Here is an 18,925-nt window from a genome sequence, read left to right on the forward strand (position 1 = left end):
CAAAATGTACAGCTTGGAGGCCATGAATCTTGGAGACAGGATTTGTGATCAACTCCATCTCTCGCCGATCTTGCCGATTTAAGTGCTGAGGAAGACTGAAATCATCAAGGTGGGTGCAGAGGTGAGCAAGTGTTCAGTGCCGTTTACCAGCCTCTCGCTCGCTGTTGCCGGAGGAAGGTGTCTGTACAAGACAGTCTCTCTCTCCCTCCAGATTGCTGCTCCAGAGGGAAGGTCATTGTGTGCAAACGATCTCTCTCTTCTCGCTCGACGCTGTCGGACGACAGCGCCAGAGCAAGGTTTAATTGCTGCGGTTTGTAGATTGGACTCTCATTATGATGCATTCTAGTTTCTTGTTTCTGGTCACTCCTTTTTTTTGTGACTACAATGAACACTGAGCTAAACTAAAATATGCCTTTTGATTTTGTGTTTTATATCCTGTGTTTCTGACATGCGCTTTGTTGCTGTTTGGCCTATTTTTTTTGCGCATGGGGGTGGGTTGGTTGATGTGTTTTTTTCTTTAAATGGTTAGAAACATAGAAAACCTACAGCACAATACAGGCACTTCGGCCCACAACGCTGTGCCGAACATGTCCTTACCGTAGAACTACCAAGGCTTACCCAGAGCCCTCTATTTTTCTAAGCTCCATGTGCCCATCCAGTAGTCTCTTAAAAGACCCTATTGTTTCCGCCTCCACCACTGCCACCGGCAGCCCACTCCTTGCACTCACCACTCTCTGCGTAAAAAAACTTACCCCTGACATCTCCTCTGTACCTACTTCCAAGTACCTTAAAATTGTGCCCTTCCATGCTAGCCATTTCAGCCCTGGGAGAAAGCCTCTGACTATCCACACGATCAATGCCTCTCATCATCTTATACACCTCTATCAGGTCACCTCTTATAATCCGTCGCTCCAAGGAAAAAAGGTCGAGTTCACTCAACCTATTCTCATAAGGCATACTTCCCAATCCAGGCAACATCCTTGTAAGTCTCCTCTGCACCCTTTCAAAGGTTTCCACTTCCTTCCTGAAGTGAGGTGACCAGAGCTGAGCACAGTACTCCAGGTGGGGTCTGACCAGGGTCCAATATAGCTGCAACATTACCTCTTGACTCTTAAACTCAGTCCCACGATTGATGAAGTCCAATGCACCATATGCCTTCTTAACCACAGAGTTAACCTACGTAGCAGCTTTGAGTGTCCTATGGACTCAGACCCCAAGAGCCCTCTGATCCTCCACACTGTCAAGATTCTTACCATTAATACTATAGTCTGCTATCATATTTGACCTACCAAAATGAACCACCACACATTTATCTGGGTTGAACTCCATCTGCCACTTCTCAGCCCAGTTTTGCATCCTGTCAATGTCCCGCTGTAACCTCTGACAGCCCTCCACACTGCCAACAACACCCACAACCTTTGTGTCATCATCAAATTTACTAACCCATCCCTCCACTTCCTCATCCAGGTCATTTATTAATATCACAAAGAGTAGGGGTCCCAGAACAGATCCCTGAGGCACACCGCTGGTCACCGACCTCCATGCAGAATATGACCTGTCTACAACCACTCTGTGCCTTCTGTGGGCAAGCCAGTTCTGGATCCACAAAGCTATGTCCTCTTGGATCCCATGCCTCCTTACTTTCTGAATAAGCCTTGCATGGGGTATCTTATCAAATGTCTTGCTAAAGTCCATATACACCAGATTAACGGCTCTACCTTCATCAACGTGTTTAGTCACATTCACAAAAAATTCAATCAGGCTCATAAGGCAAGACCTGCCTTTGACAAATCCTTGCTGACTATTCTCAATCATATTATACCTCTCCAAATGTTCATAAATCCTGCGCCTCAGGATCTTCTCCATCAATCTGCCAATGACTGAAGTAGACTCACTGGTCTATAATTTCCTGGGTTATCCCTACTCCCTTTCTTGGATAAAGGAACAATATCCACAACCCTCCAATCCTTTGGAACCTCTCCCATCCTCATTAATGATGCAAAGATCATTGCCAGAGGCTGAGCAATCTTCTCCCTCACTTCCGACAGTAGCCTGAGGTACATTTCGTCTGGTCCCAGTGACTTATCCAACTTGATGTTTTCCAAAAGCTGCAGCACATCTTTTTCCATAATATCTACATGCTCAAACTTCTCAGTCTGCTGCAAGTCATCCCTATAATCACCAAGATCCTTTTCAGTAGTGAATACTGAAGTAAAATTCTTCTTTGTTTTGTGGTTGGCTGTGGGGAAGACAAATTCCAGAGTTGTATACTGCATTTGTACTTTGAATCCTTTAAACCAATTCACTTTTTTTGGTGATATAGATTGGGGGAGTAATATTGTTCATGCAGATTAGTTGTATTTCTTCAAACAATACAATGAACGTTTTAATGTACATAACAGGAATAACAGGAGTTTGGCTTAACATCTCACTAAAACCAAAAAATAGCAATCAAAAATATATTGTTAACACATTGCATTTCCATTATTTTATAAATTGAATATTAATTCCTCATCAGAGGTGGAGAGGGTTAACGACTTTAAATTCCTTGGTGTGATTATTTTGGAGGACCTGTCCTGGGCCCAGCATGTAAGTGAGATTATGAAGAAAACACGGCAGCACCTCTACTTCCTGAGGAGTTTGTGAAGATTCGCATGACTTCTGAAACTTTGATAAACTTCTTTAGATGTGTAGTGGAGAGTATACTGACAGGCTACATCACAGCCTGGTAAGGAAACACCAATGCCTTTGAATGAAAAATCCTACAAAAAGTAGTGGATATTGCTTAGTCCATCATGGGAAAAGCTCTCCCCACCACTGAGTACATTTACACAAAACCCTGATGCAGGAAAGCAGCATCCATCATCAGAGACCCGCACCACTCAGACCGTGCTCTCTTTTCACTGCTGCCATCAGGAAGAAGCTACAGGAGCCTCAGCACTTACACCACCAAGTTATTATCCCTCAACCATCAGGCTCTTGAACCAAAGAGGATAACTTCACTTCCCCCATTATTGAAATGTTCCCACAACCTATGGACTCACTTTCAAGGACACTTCATCTCATGTTCTCGAAATTTATTTATTTATTATTACTATTTGTTGCTTTTTGTATTTGTACTGTTTATTGTCTGTTGCAACTGGTTGAACACCTAAATTGGCGCAGCTTTCATTGATTCTATGGGTTTATTGAGTATGCCCACAAGAAAATGAATCCCCTGATTCTAATTGGTGATATATATGTACTTTGACAATAAATTTACTTTAAACTTTTTGAGCTTTGACATTGGTACAGATATTTACAACAGTTGGGACAATTTTGCTGGATAGTCATTATCCAAAACTGATAATGATATGTTTCTCATGTGCCACACTTGCTTTTATACACTATCTGAGTCAGAAAGGCTGAAGTTTAAGATCAATTATAGATGCTAGAATTACAGGCAAATATCTAAGCAATGATATTTAGAAAACCATCTGGGGATCATCAAGATGCATAAAGTGCTAGATGAACTCAGCAGGCCAGGCAACTTCTATGGAAAAGAGTACAGTCGATGTTTCGGACCAAGACCCTTCAGCAGGACTAGAGAAAAAAAGATGAGGAGTAGATTTAAAAGTTGGGGGGGAGGGAGGAAGAGTCACAAGGTGATAGGGGAAACCGGGAAGGGAAGGGATGAAGCAAAGAGCTGGGAAATAGATTGGTGAACGAGATCCAGGGCTGGAGAAGGGGGAATCTAATAGGAGAGGACAGAGGCCGCGGAAGAAAGAAAAGGGGGGAGGAGCACCAGAAGGAGACAATGGGCGGGCAAGGAGGTAAGATGAGAGAGGGAAAAGGGGATGGGGAATGGTGAGGGGGGGGGGCATTATCGGAAGTTTGAGAAATCGAAGTTCATGCCTTCAGGTTGGAGGCTGCCCAGACGGATTATAAACTGTTGTTCTTCCAACCTGAGTGTGGCCTCATCATGACAGCACAGCAGAGGAGGCCATGGATTGACATATTGGAATGAGAACAGGAAGTGGAATTAAAATAAGTGGCAACTGGGAGATTCAACTTTTCCTGGCAGATGGAGCATAGGTGCGCAGTGAAGCGGTCTCCCAATCTATGTCGAGTCTCATCGATATACAGGAGGCAACATCGGGAACACCAGACACAGTATATGACCCCAACAGACTCACAGGTGAAGTATCAACTCTCATGGAAGGACTGCTTGTGGCCCTGAATGGTAGTAAGGGAAGAGGTGTAGGGGCAGGTGTGGCACTTGTATCCGCTTGCAAGGATAAGTTCCATGAAGGAGATCAGTGGGGAGGGTCAGATGGTCAAGGGAGTCACTTAGGGAGTGATCCCTGTGGAAAACCGGAAGTGGGGGCAGGGAAGATGTGCTCAGTGGTGAGATCCCGTTGGAGTTGGTGGTAGTTTCAGAGAATTATGTGCTGGATGTGGATGGTAGGTGAGGACAAGAGGAACCCTATCTATGGTTGTATGATGGGAGAATGTGGTGAGAGCAGATGTGCATGAAATGGATGAGATGCGGTTGAGGGCAGCGTTGATGGTGGAGGAAGGGAAGCCCCTTTCTTTGAAGAAAGACATCTCATTCGTTCTGGAATGAAAAGCCTCATCCTGAGAGCAGATGCAGCGAAGATGGAGGAATTGAGAGACAGGGTTGGCATTTTTACAAGTAACAGGGTTGGAAGAGGTATAGTCCAGGTCGCTGTGAGAGCCTGTGGGTTTATAATAGACATCAGTAGATAAGCTGTCTTCAGAGAGAGAGAGAGACAGAGAGACAGAGAGACCAAGAAAGGGAAGGGAGGCACTTACCCTTGCAAGCGGAACAAGTGTTACAGCTCCTCCCTCACTACAATTCAAGGCCCTAAACAGTCCTTCCAGGTAAGGCAACGCTTCACCTGTGAGTCAGTTGGGGTCATATACTTTGTTCAGTGCTCCAGGCGTGGCTTCCTGTATAACGGTGAGACCCAACGTAGATTGGGAGGCTGCTTTGCCAAGCACCTATATCCTGTCTGCCAGAAGAAGTGGGATCTCCCAGTGCATACCCATTTTAATTCCATTTCCTATTCCCATTCTGGTCATGATGAGGCCATACTCAGGTTGGAAGAACAACACTTTATATTCCACCTGGGTAGCCTCCAACCTGATGGCATGAACATCGATTTCTCAAACTTACGGTAATGGTGTCCCCTTCCCCCCACCCCCATTTCACCATTCCCCATCCTCTTTTCCCTCTCTCACTTTATCTCCTTGCCTGCCCATCGCCTCTCTCTGGTGCTCCTCACCCCCTTTCTGTCTTCCATGGCCTTCTGTTCTTTCCTATTAGATTCCTCCTTCTCCAGCCCTGTATCTCTTTCACCGATCTACTTCCCAGCTCTTTACTTCACCCCTCCCTCTCCCAGTTCCACCTATCACCTTGTGTTTCTCTCTCCCCTCTCCCACCTTATAATATCTACTCCTCATCTTTTTTTCCTCCAGTCCTGCTGAAGGGTCTCAGCCCGAAACGTCGACTGTACTCCTTTCCGTAGATGCTGCCTGGCCTGTTGAGTTTCTCCAGCATTTTGTGTGTGTTGCTTGGATTTCCAGCATCTGCAGATTTTCTCTTGTTCGTGTGGGGATTGGCAAGAGATTGCTTGTGTAAATGTGATTTACATATGCTGGTCAACCTTAGTGGCCACTATAAATGGAGAAATAGAAGCAGCTCATTCAATTGCCCTTTGTTTAGCTGTAACAAGTTCGATAAAATAACTATCAGGTGGTCAAAACTGCCCAGCACATCATTGGCTCTGGCCTACCCACTATCAAGGACATGTATACAGAAAGGTGCTGGAAAAGGGCCAATAACAACACGAAGGATCCCACCCACCCTGCTCATGGACTGTTTGTCCCACTCCCATCAGGATGGAGGCCACGTAGCATCCACACCAGGACCACCAGACTCAGTTACTTTCTCCAAGCAGTAAGGCTGAACAACATTTCCACTCACTAACCCACTCCTCCACCGCCCACCACTTCTTCATTTCCTGTCAGCTACCTTATGTACAGACACTCCTGTGCCTAACATCACTTTGTACATGCAATCAATCTAAGCTATCTTATGTATTTACATTTATTGTTTTTTTAATTATTGTTTTCTTTATCTTACTGTATTTTTTTGTGCTGCATCATATCCAGAGTAACAATTATTTCATTCTCCTTTATATTAGTGTACTGGAAATTATTTTAAATAATCTTGAATCTTGAGTCATTGACCTTGCCCATATCTACAAAAAACTTACTTTTTTATCGTTTTATGGTTCCTAATTCCTCAGGAAGTAATCCTTACACTGATAAGGGGGTCTGAATGAATTTGGAAAATTAATATGACAGATAAACAGTTTCGAAAAAGTACATATATGTCACCATATACGACCCTGAGATTCATTTCCTTGTGGAAATACTCAAAAAATCCAATAACCACAATAAAATCAATGAAGGGCTGCACCATCAGGGCTGACAACCAGGAAATTATAGGCCTGTGAGTCTTCCATTAGCAGTAGGAAAGTTACTGGAAGGTATTCTAAGGGATTGCATATGGATAGACAGGGACTGATTAGGGATTGTCAACATGATTTTGTGCATGTCTAACCACTCTTACAGTTTTTCAAAATGCAAAGTAAATTTATTATCAAATGTCATGAATAACAAAGTACATAAATGGTAGTGGACTTTAGAAAACAACAGTACACTGTCCCAGACTTGGAAATAAGCAGCCAGTCAATAGAGCATGTTGGAGAATACAAGTACTTCGGCACAACTATAATGTGGGCTGCCTTAATGACTATCGCCTGGCAGCACTCACATCGACAGTGATGAAATGCTTTAAGAGGTTGGTTATGACTAGACTGAACTCCTGCCTCAGCAAGGACCTGGACCCATTGCAATTTGCCTATCGCCGCAATAGATCAACGGCAGACACAATCTCAATGGCTCTCCACACAGCTTTAGACCACCTAGACAACACAAACACCTATGTCAGGATGCGGTTCATTGACTATAGCTCAGCATTTAATACCATCATTCCCACAATCCTTCAACACTGGCGCACCTCAGGGATGTGTGCTTAGCCCACTACTCTACTCTCTGTATACATATGACTGTGTGGCTAGGCATAGCTGAAATACCATCTACAAATTTGCTGATGATACAACCATTGTTGGTAGAATCTCCTCTTTCCATCCAGGGGGTCAGCGTGGACATGGTGGAGGATTACAAATACCTGGGGATACAAACTGACAATAAACTGGACTGGTCTAAAAACACTGAGGCTGTCTACAAGAAGGGTCAGAGCCGTCTCTATTTCCTGAGGAGACTGAGGTTCTTTAACATCTGCCAGATGATGCTGAGGATGTTCTACGAGTCTGTGGTGGCCAGTGCTATCATGTTTGCTGTTGTGTGCTGGGGCAGCAGGCTGAGGGTAGCAGACACCAACAGAATCAACAAACTCATTCGTAAGGCCAGTGATGTTGTGGGGATGGAACTGGACTCTCTGATGGTGGTGTCTGAAAAGAGGATGCTGTCCAAGTTGCATGCCATCTTGGACAATGTCTCCCATCCACTACATAATGTACTGGTTGGGCACAGGAGTACATTCAGCCAGAGACTCGTTCCACCGAGATGCAACACTGAGCGTCATAGGAAGTCATTCCTGCCTGTGGCCATCAAACTTTGCAACTCCTCCCTTGGAGGGTCAGACACCCTGAGCCAATAAGCTGGTCCTGGACTTATTTCATAATTTACTGGCATAATTTACATATTACTATATGGTTTTATTACTATTTATTATTATGGCGCAACTGTAATGAAAACCAATTTCCCCCGGGAACAATAAAGTATGACTGTGACTATGGCTATGACTAATCTCAGGTGGTGACGAGAGGGCGCACAGGAGTGAGATATGCCAGCTAGTGGAATGGTGCCACAACAACAACCTGGCACTCAACGTCAGTAAGACAAAAGAGCTGATTGTGGACTTCAGGAAAGGTAAGATGAAGGAACAAATACCAATCCTCATAGAGGGATCAGAAGCGGAGAGAGTGTGCAGCTGCAAGTTCCTGGGTGTCAAGATTCCTGAGGATCTAACCTGGACCCAACATACTGATATAGTCATAAAGAAGGCAAGACAGCGGCTATACTCTATTAGGAGTTTGAAGCGATTTGGCATGTCAACAAATACACTCAAAAACTTCTACAGTTGTACTGTGGAGAACATTCTTACAGGCTGCATCACTGTCTGGTACGGAGGGGCTACTGCATAGGACCGAAAGAAGAGCAGAAGGTTGTAAATCTAGTCAGCTCCATCTTGGGTACTAGCCTACAAAGTACCCAGGACATCTTTAGGGAGCAGTGTCTCAGAAAGACAACGTCCATTATTAAGGACCTCCAGCACACAGGGCATGCCCTTTTCTCACTGTTATCGTCAAGTAGGAGATACAGAAGCCTGAAGGCACACACTCAGTGATTCAGGAACTGCTTCTTCCCCTCTGCCATCCAATTCCTAAATGGACATTGAAGCTTTGGACACTACCTCACTTTTTTAATATACAGTATTTCTGTTTTTGCACATTTTTTAAATCTATCAATATACGTAATTGATTTACTTGTTTATTATTATGTTTTATTTTATATATTATTATGTTTTTCTCTCTCTCTGCTAGATTATGTATTGCATTGAACTGCCGCTGCTAAGTTAACAAATTTCACATCACATGCCGGTGATAATAAACCTGATTCTGATTCTGATTCCGACCTTTAAGACCAATGGTGGGTTGATTCTCTCCAAGTGCCAACAACGACTCTTTTTCCTTAGGAAGATGTGGAAACTTCAGGTCCAGCTATCGATTCTCCAGACATTTTATAATGCTTCATTGAATCAATATTAACCTCCAACATCACGGCATGGTTTGGAGCAATGAGCACTATCAACCTCAACCCACTCAACACAATTGTCAGAATAAGCAGTGAAGTCATTGGCCAGGAACAAGAATCACTCAGCAGCATCCATAAGAGACAGACAATAAAGAGGGCTCGGCAAACGGCACTACACTTCACACAAACTACGCTCTTATGCCATCTGGACACCACTACAGGTCCCTACCCATCAGCACCAGAAGAGCCTTATCTGGTCTTTGTCTCCATTCGCCTCCTCAACACCCAATTTTGAATATATAGTTTGCATAGCACCTTTGACAGTAAAAAGTCAGTTAATATCTCAGACTGAGGATGCAGGTGACTGAATCCTTCTCTTTAGCACCTATATCGATTATGATTTGAGATATGGAATGGGATCATTTTACAGTCAGACCATTTTAAAGATAGGCCATACCAATCCCTCGCACAATATTCATACCCACGTGACTCAGAAACTGCAACCATGAGTCCATTCATATAATTCATATGCAAATAATTGTTTCAAAAGTTGATCTGCACATATGAACACTACATAAATTGCCCCAAGACATTCAAGTTACCTCACTAATTCCATTCAAACCAATAAATGCAAAGTATGGGTTTAATAATCATTTCCACACAAAGTATGAGATTAATATACTGTATATCTTGAAAAACCTCCAGTAGAACCATAGAACCATAGAACATTACAGCACAGAAACAGGCCTTTTGGCCCTTCTTGGCTGTGCCGAACCATTTTTCTGCCTAGTCCCACTGCACCTGGACCATAGCCCTCCATACACCTCTCATCCATGTATCTGTCCAAGTTTTTCTTAAATGTTAAAACTGAGCCCGCATTTACCACTTCATCTGGCAGCTCATTCCACACTCTCAACACTCTCTGTGTGAAGAAGCCCTTCTAATGTTCCCTTTAAACTTTTCCCCCCTCACCCTTAACCCATGTCCTCTGTTTTTTTTCTCCCCTAGCCTCAGTGGAAAAAGCCTGCTTGCATTCACTCTATCTATACCCATCATAATTTTATATACCTCTATCAAATCTCCCCTCATTCTTCTACGCTCCAGGGAATAAAGTCCTAACCTACTTAACCTTTCTCTGTGACTCAGTTTCTCAAGTCCCAGCAACATCTTTGTAAACCTTCTCTGCACTTTTTCAACCTTATTTATATCCTTCCTGTAATTTGGTGACCAAAACTGTACACAATTCTCCAAATTCGGCCTCACCAATGCCTTATATAACCTCACCATAACATTCCAATTCTTATACTCAATACCTTGATTTATAAAGGCCAATGTACCAAAAGCTCTCTTTACGACCCTATCTACCTGTGACGCCACTTTTAGGGAATCTTGTATCTGTATTCCCAGATTCCTCTGTTCTACTGCACTCCTCAGTGCCCTACCATTTATCTTGTATGTTCTACCTTGGTTTGTCCTTCCAAAGTGCAATACCTCACACTTTTATGTATTAAACACCATCTGCCATTTTTCAGCTTATTTTTCCAGATGGTCCAAATCCCTCTGCAAACTTTGAAAACCTTCCTCACTGTCCACTACACATCCAATCTTTGTATAATCAGCAAATTTGCTGATTCAATTTACCACATTATCATCCAGATCATTGATATAGATGACAAATAACAATGGACCCAGCACTAATCCCTGTGGCACACCACTAGTCACAGGCCTCCACTCAGAGAAGCAATCCTCCACTACCACTCTCTGGTTTCTTCCATTGAGCCAATGTCTAATCCAATTTACTATCTCTCCGTGTATACCTAGCGACTGAATCTTCCCAACTAACCTCCCATGCGAGACCTTGTCAAAGGCCTTACTGAAGTCCATGTAGACAACATCCACTGCCTTCCCTTCATCCACTTTCCTTGTAACCTCCTCGAAAAACTCTAATAGATTGGCTAAACATGGCCTACCACGCACAAAGCCACGTTGACTCTCCCTAATAAGTCCCTGTCTATCCAAATATATGTAGATCCTATCTCTTAGTACCCCTTCCAATAATTTACCTACTGCCGACGTCAAACTTAACTGGCCTATAATTTCCCAGATTACTTTTAGAGCTTTTTTAAAATAACAGAACAACATGAGCTATCCTCCAATCCTCCGGCACCTCACCCGTAGATACCAACATTTAAAATATATCTGCCAGGGCCCCTGCAATTTCAACACTAGTCTCCTTCAAGGTCCGAGGGAATACCCTGTCAGGTCCTGGAGATTTATCTACCCTGATTTGCTTCAAGATAGCAAGTGCCTCATCCTCCTCAATCTGCATAGGTTCCATGATCTCACTACTTGTTTGCCTTATTTCCATTGACTCCATGCCAGTTTCCTTAGTAAATACAGACGCAAAAAAAAAAATTAAGATCTCCCCCATTTCTTTTGGTTCCATACATAGCCCACCACTCTGATCTTCAAGAGGACCAATTTTATCCCTTACTATCCTTTTGCTTTTAATATACCTGTAGAAGCTGTTTGGATTATCCTTCACCTTGACTGCCAAATCAACCTCATGTCTTCTTTTAGCCCTCCTGATTTCTTTCTTAAGTATTTTTTGCACTTTTTATATTCCTCCAGCACCTTATTTGCTCCCTGTTTTCTATACATATCATACATCTCTCTCTTCTTCTTTATCAGAGTTCCAATATCCCTTGAGAACTAAGGTTCCTTATTCTTTTTCATTTTGCCTTTAATCCTGACAGGAACATACAAACTCTGCACTCTCAAAATTTCTCCTTTGAAGGCCTCCCACTTACCAATCACATCCTTGCCAGAGAACAACCTGTCCCAATCCACACTTTTTAGATTCTTTCTCATTTCTTCAAATTTGGCCTTTTTCCAGTTTAGAACATCAACCTGAGGACCAGATATATCTTTATCCATGATCAAGTTGAAACTAATGGTGTTATGATCACTGGAACCAAAATGTTCCCCTACACACACTTCCGTCACCTGTCCTAACTCGTTTCCTAATAGGAGATCTAATATTGCATCCTCTCTAGTGGGTACCTCTATATATTGATTTAGAAAACTTTCCTGAACACATTTTACAAACTCTAACCTGCCTAGACCTTTAGCAGTATGGGAATCCCAATCAATATGTGGAAAATTAAAATCCCCTACTATCACAACTTTATGTTTCCTGCAGTTGTCTGCTATCTCTCTGCAGATTTGCTCCTCCAATTCTCACTGACTGTTGGGTGGTCTATAATACAACCCCGTTAATGTGGTCATACCTTTCCTGTTTCTCAGCTCCACCCATGTGGTCTCAGTAGACAAGCCCTCTAATCTGTCCTGCCTGAGCACTGCTGTAACATTTTCCCTGACTAGCAATGCCACCCCCCCCCCCCACTCTTCATTCCTCTGCCTCTATCATGTCTGAAACATCAGAACCCTGGAACATTAAACTGCCAGTCCTGCCCCTTCTGCAGCAAATTTCACTAATAGCTATAATGTCATAATTCCATGTGTCAATCCATGCTCTCAGCTCGTCAGCCTTCCCCACAATACTCCTTGCATTGAAATAGACACATCTCAGAAGATTATTACCACCACACACAACCCTTCTATTTGTGACTTTGCATGAACTTTTAACATAACTTATTTTCACCCCTGCTCCACTATCTGCTCTGGCACTCTGGTTCCCGGCAAATCTAGTTTAAGCGCTCCCCGAAAGCACTAACAAACCTCCCTGCAAGGATATTGGTCCCCTTGTAGTTCAGGTGTAACCCGTCTCTCTTGTACAGGTCCCACCTGCCCCAGAAGAGGTCCCAATGATCCTGAAATCTGAAATCCTGCCCCCTTCTCCAGTTCCTCAGCCACATGTTCATCCGCCAGAGCGAATGTGGTTGAAATACTGTATGTCACAGATAATATTTTACGTTACCTTGGCACGCTTGCTAAATAAGTAACAAGCTGTCGGAGGTCTTCTTGTTTTATTCTGTCATGATTGCTGCGAGCTGGGAATGTTAGGATTGGACCACCTCTTTTATCACGTCCACCTGCAATAAGACAATATTTTCAACATGTAAGCATGAATGAATGGTACAACTTTTCGGATAAAGACAATCATATTGTTTTAAGTTTAACTTTGTGGATTGGATCAGAAACAATGGGGTTTTCCAAAGGATCCTCTGCTTCAAAAGCCAGAAGGATCACGACAGAGATGCCAAGTTGAGCAGATAGCTGCTCCCAGCTGGTAGCTGGCAGATGAGCAGGTTAGACCTGCAGATGCTATTTCAGTTAATTTACTTCTTCTGGTGAGCCATTCTATTGCAACAGTTGCCATACAGTGGATATAGTCCTGATGAAGGGTCTTGGCTCAAAATGTCAACTGCTTATTCCTTTCCGTAAATGCTGCATGAGCTGCTGAGTTCCTCTGGCACTTTGTGTGTATGCCATACAGTAGATACAGTTTGTAAAAAAGACAGTCATCTAACCAAGTTCAAAATTCAATGCAAATGAATCCTGCCAGCAGAGTTCCCCTTTGACAACAAATTCAATGCAGTTTGCTATTCATATTTTACTCTGTTCTGCAGTGACCAAACTTAGTTCTGTCAGCAAATCTTTTGCACAGTGTTCAGTCATCTTCATCCACACTCAACACATCATGGACAAAATAACAACACCCAGAGTAAGTCATGTGTTATTGTTTTTGAGTTCCATAATCCTGTTTGATGTCCAAGCTCATTGCAAATCCTCTCTTTTGGTGCAGGAAGTTCTAACATTTGAGATTAATGTTTCTCAGTATGAGGCATGGGTGAATAAGGTGATTGTAGTTTGAAACCTTATAACAGAAAGCATGAATATAAATGATATTTTAGCAGATGGAAAGCTGAGCACGGTTTGGTGCTATCTTGGGAAGGCTATCTGCCTCTTTTAATATGACTGCTCTGGAAATGTTAGTGAACTGAGTGGTCACAAAGGAATTTGTTGGAGATGATGCATATTGACTCTTTTGGGTTTTCTTTCCTTATAGTGAGAACTTTCTTTGCCAAATTATTAGTTTCAGTTTGAAAAAGCATCAGAGATGTGAATTAAACTAGATCTGTCTGGATTATATAGCTCAGATAGTCAGTGCAAAACAACTCAACCGTCAATAACTGAGGATGCTGTTAATTAATATGATTACACCCACCTGAAACAAAGGCAACCTTTTCCTTCATTATTTGCATTACATCAGATAATTTTAATCCATCATTTCTGAAGGGTCCTGTAAAACAAATATTTGCAATTATCCATGTTGTTCATCAGTAAAGACAATTATCACAATAACTGAGCCCTATTGATAGAAATAACCAAGCATTCTGTGTATTCCATGAACTTCCTGCTTAATAGACTACCTGAATGCAAAGCAATCCATATTTAAATAGTCCCGTATAGGACCCAGGAGACTGATAAGTTATCCAACTGAATATGAACCCAGAGTAATATTAGGCAAGTGATCCTGAAGAAATACATTGCAGCATATACTTTTTCAGAACTGATCAGAGACCATTCTTTTGGATGCACTGAAAAGGCAATTATGGTTTTTAACTTATCTGCAAAAAGAAATTGAACAAAACACAAGTTTAGAACTTTACGGTCAGCAAACCCAATACTATCACAGTTGGTGCCCAATGTGGTCGAGTTATACCAAAAGTATTATTTTAGAAATAATTATCATTTAGCAGCAGTCTAGCTCAGAGAGTGCTTGACAAGCGCTGTGGCACTTCACACTTCACCTAGTACTATAGAATGACTCCAGCAGGTGTGCAGGCAAATGTTGGTCGATAATACGAATGTGTTAATCTAGCAGAAATTTGGGGAAATACATGAGTGTTCCTCAAATTGAACATGATGGATATTTTATTCTTCAAGTCCAGACACTGGAACGATGCAGGGATAGAACACAGTAATGGGGTGCAGATTAGACAGACCAAACCCTGCTGTACAACCCTGCAATTTTGATACAGGTGCAGCTATTTCAATGCTAAATTCTGATGTGATTGAAGGTGATAAACTAGGGGAGCCACCAGCGTAAATTAAAAATTGTAGGTATACATGGATATGAGGTAGTGTCCAACTTATAAACTGCTACGTACTGATAATACAGAATCAAACAAACAATAGAAATAACCGTAAATTTTTTACACCAGATCATACTAAACTAGTATTTGTAATAGGAATACCGGATGCTTCCTGTTGGATTCATACTTTAATCAAAACAACAGCCGGTGCAACTGCACCAGATCAATGAGGTGTACTGTACAGATTCAGAAACAGATAGACTATCATCAGGATAAAACAGTCAGAGCAAAATTAAAACATATTTTATGCAAATATTATGATTACCTACATCAACATCCTAACCCACTGTGGGATGATTGATAATGAACCAGCGAAATTAGGATGCGATTCTTTCACACACCAAAAACTGTGGTATATTCCTGACCACTGAGGAAAGCAATTCCTACAGGAAGATGAAGGCTCCCTCTATAAACAAGGGTTTTGATAAACTAAGCTTCTTGATTTATTTCACTTATGTTTAATGTAGCAAAGTCTGTTGGACGATGGCAATTGGTCACCGACAAAAACAGCATGTTTAAACATATAGAACGTAATTCGGCCCAGTGACAGCCATTACAACAACCACTACAAGGACTGACACATAAAAAACATAAAGTTTGCATAGATCTGTCCAATGGCTTGTGGTCACACCCAATTCTTGAAAGTGACAGACATTACACCTCCTTTACAGCACCTGATGACTCACAATACAGTGGATCAGAATCCCATAAGGTTTTCAGAATAGTACACATATAGCTTCTGCAGGAGTCACTCAGACTCTACAAGGAATACCAGGCATTTGTGCATATATTGACAATGTATGCTGCACAGCTGATACACTGAACAAGCATTTAACATTGCTTGAGACACTCATTAAAAGGTTGACAGTGGCTATGCAATCAACATTAAAAAAATCTCAACTCTTGGACGAAAGTCAATTTCCGAGGCAATCAGGCCCATATCTACACCTGAATGTAGCCAAAAATTCACTCAAGTAGGATATCCAAAGACCTTAAAAGCCTTACAATCAATCCTCTGCCTTCTGAATTGTGCTAAATGTTTCATATCTGGCTATGCTGAATTGTCAAAACCGTTATGTGACAGATGTACACCGAAAAATGTAAAGTCTTTTGTTTTTACCACAGAATATAATGAGGCACTGAAGAAATTAATGAATGCAGTTCAATAAACAGTAGACCTCTGGACAAAAGATTTAACAAAATCTCTTGTTCTGTAAATTTGTGTTGTTGCAAAAACTGCTACAGCCATCTGCTATAATGAGGGGGGAAAAACAAGCTCCCATATACTTTGCCTCATATACTTTCACCTCAACAGAACAGAAACTTACTGTCTTGGAACGATGTCTTACTATGGTATTCCATACACTAATTGCAGTAAGACCACTGCAAGGAGACGAATCAATTCTTATCCAGAGTTTGTGGCTTTGAAAAATGTTAGCAAATTAAGAACATATGAATGGAGACCAACCATAACCAGGTATAGGAGAAAGGAAAACATTTTAACAAGGCAAAGCTTAAAGTGGGAACATATTCCTGACAGCTATGACTTACAATCCGTACCCAACATGGAAGATGCAGAACCATCTTCTCCACGACGCAATATAGCATGATATATGGTATATATTTTCAAATATGGTACTGTAATGGATCAGCTATGAAAATCCAGAAAGATGGATCCACTCAATTATAGACAAGAGCAGGGATTAGAAAAGGAAATTTTTAATCAAAACTGAATTTGAACCACGAGTTGCAAGTGCATCCTTTTGGGAATCATACAGCTCAATTTGCAGAGGCTAAAGCCCCAAAGTGATGCTTAAAACAAGTAAACACAACAGAGCAGTCTAGATAGGTACTGACTCTAATCATGTTAGGAATGTGGTAAAAAAGGATCTTCCCATCTGGTCAACTACTGAATGGAGAACATACAGAGGTAAATTGCTTCCACATTTGTCCACGTGGAAGAATATTTATGAATTATTATTGACTTGAGCATCAGTACAGGAATGTTACACATTCTGGGACAAAGTGTATGCCAGTTCTGCAGCTATGGTAATAAACTAGCTGATGCACAAGCAAAACAAACTATCAGGATGAACCTTACTACAGTAAGGGAGGCCATGGTCTGGTAGTAACTAAGCAACGAATAAAAAAACCAGAATGATGTTTTTTGAATTCTCCTACATACTACTGAACCTAATTCCAAAGGATTTCTAACATGAATAAATTCTTCTTGGGCTTCCAGCTGGATACAGGTATTGATTATAACCAAGGCACTATCTCTTAATAAGATGGCAGAGTTTGTCATTGAAACATCGGTTATAATTGATACCTGTACCTGGCTGGAAGCCCCAAGAAGAGTTTATTCATCATATACAGCTGGGAAAGCATGAGACCTTTTACGATTTCCAACATGGTACAAATTTGAAGCTGGAGGTGAAGGTAAGGTTGGATATGCTGCCCTAAAAAAGATAAGAAGCAAGTGGGAAGCACTGATTCAAGAAGCCCACCAAGGATGTGTACACAATCATGGTGGCAGTCAATCTCTACTCATGTGAAATTAGCTATGTTATACTGGTGGTCTTACATGTTGAATGATTGTAAGCAATATATTGCAAATTATACGGAATGCATGTCCTATAATAAAGGAACAGTCAGAAGATCACTTCCTATAAGAAAAACCAAACCAACTGCACCAATGCAGGTATAGGATATTGATTATATAGGACCATTTCCGGCATCCCAAGGCAACTCACCTTATTGGAAACCTAATAAGTACATTCTTATGGTGGTTTATCTGTGTATGGTATATGCATAGTTACAACACACAACTTCCTGAGGCAAGGCTGCAACCGTCACTGCACTGCAAAACTCCATAGTCCCATAGGCTGGCACCTCAGCCTGTATACATACCGACCAAGGGTCCTTGTTCATTGGTAAAAGCTTTCAAGCCATGTGTGGACAAACAGGCATATAGGTGGAGGACAGCACTCCACTCCACCACTAATCGAGTGGCACACAGTAGACCAATGGAATCAGATTAAGCAAAGCTTTGCAAAACTACTTTACTCTAGAGGCCAAAAGCCCTTGTCCCTGAAGTGCATCTGCCCGTAAATAATTTGCCAACTGTGAAAATAGAGGTACGCAAGAAAGTTACACCTTATAGGAGGCAAAGTTGCATTTTACTATGGAAATTGTCTCATCTGGCTTGGACATCCCTAAAACTTAATGACACATGGAATATTAGATTAAAGTATCTGTGAGCAATTATAAGTCTAATTTAGCTACCACTAAATGGCACTTATCTCTTGGTCATAGGCGAACTAATACACTAGAACCCTTAATCCTTGCCTCTGGCAAAGAGATTGTTCCCATCCTCTTAAATATTCACTCTGACCACATCGCACATGACATGGGAAGGTAAGAATCACTTGCAAAAGTGATTAATATGACTGTCTGTAACGAGTTTGTACGTTCTCCGCGTGACTGCGTGGGATTCCTCCGGGTGCTCCAGTTTCCTCCTACAGTCCAAAGACTTGCTGGTTGATAGGTTAATTGGTCATTGTAAATTGTCCCACGATTAAGCTAGAATTAAAATGGAGGATTGCTGGGAGGCATGGCTTGAAGGGCCAGAAGGGCCTATCACATGCTGAATCTCAATAAATAACCAAGTAAATGAAAGCACACTAACAAAACTGAAAGATTCTAGCCCATGCAAACTAATAAAGAAATCCTTTGACATGCACCCCACAACACTTGAAAAGTATAGCTACTTTATGTCATTGAATGGTCCCACTCATGGAAATGTGACGTTGAAACCATTAGAATAGAACACAGTGAAAATAATTTTTAATGAACTTTTCTATATTAGACACATATCTTACTGCACTTTTCCC

General features: G+C 41.7%; 1 protein-coding gene across 4 annotated transcripts in view; it reads right to left on the bottom strand.

Moving 5' to 3' along the window:
* Positions 1-18,925, bottom strand: part of kalrna (kalirin RhoGEF kinase a) — a 747,932-nt gene that overhangs the window by 461,058 nt on the left and 267,949 nt on the right. For all 4 annotated transcript variants that reach the window (XM_063052247.1, XM_063052242.1, XM_063052243.1 and 1 more), the window contains exons 2-3: positions 14,102-14,176; positions 12,851-12,965 (exon numbers count right to left, since the gene is read on the bottom strand). In XM_063052247.1, the coding sequence (XP_062908317.1) occupies positions 12,851-12,965; positions 14,102-14,176 (190 nt within the window). The remainder of the gene's footprint in view (positions 1-12,850; positions 12,966-14,101; positions 14,177-18,925) is intronic.

This window comes from Mobula hypostoma, chromosome 6 (genome assembly GCF_963921235.1).
Source record: "Mobula hypostoma chromosome 6, sMobHyp1.1, whole genome shotgun sequence".
NCBI classification, from domain to species: Eukaryota; Metazoa; Chordata; class Chondrichthyes; order Myliobatiformes; family Myliobatidae; genus Mobula; species Mobula hypostoma.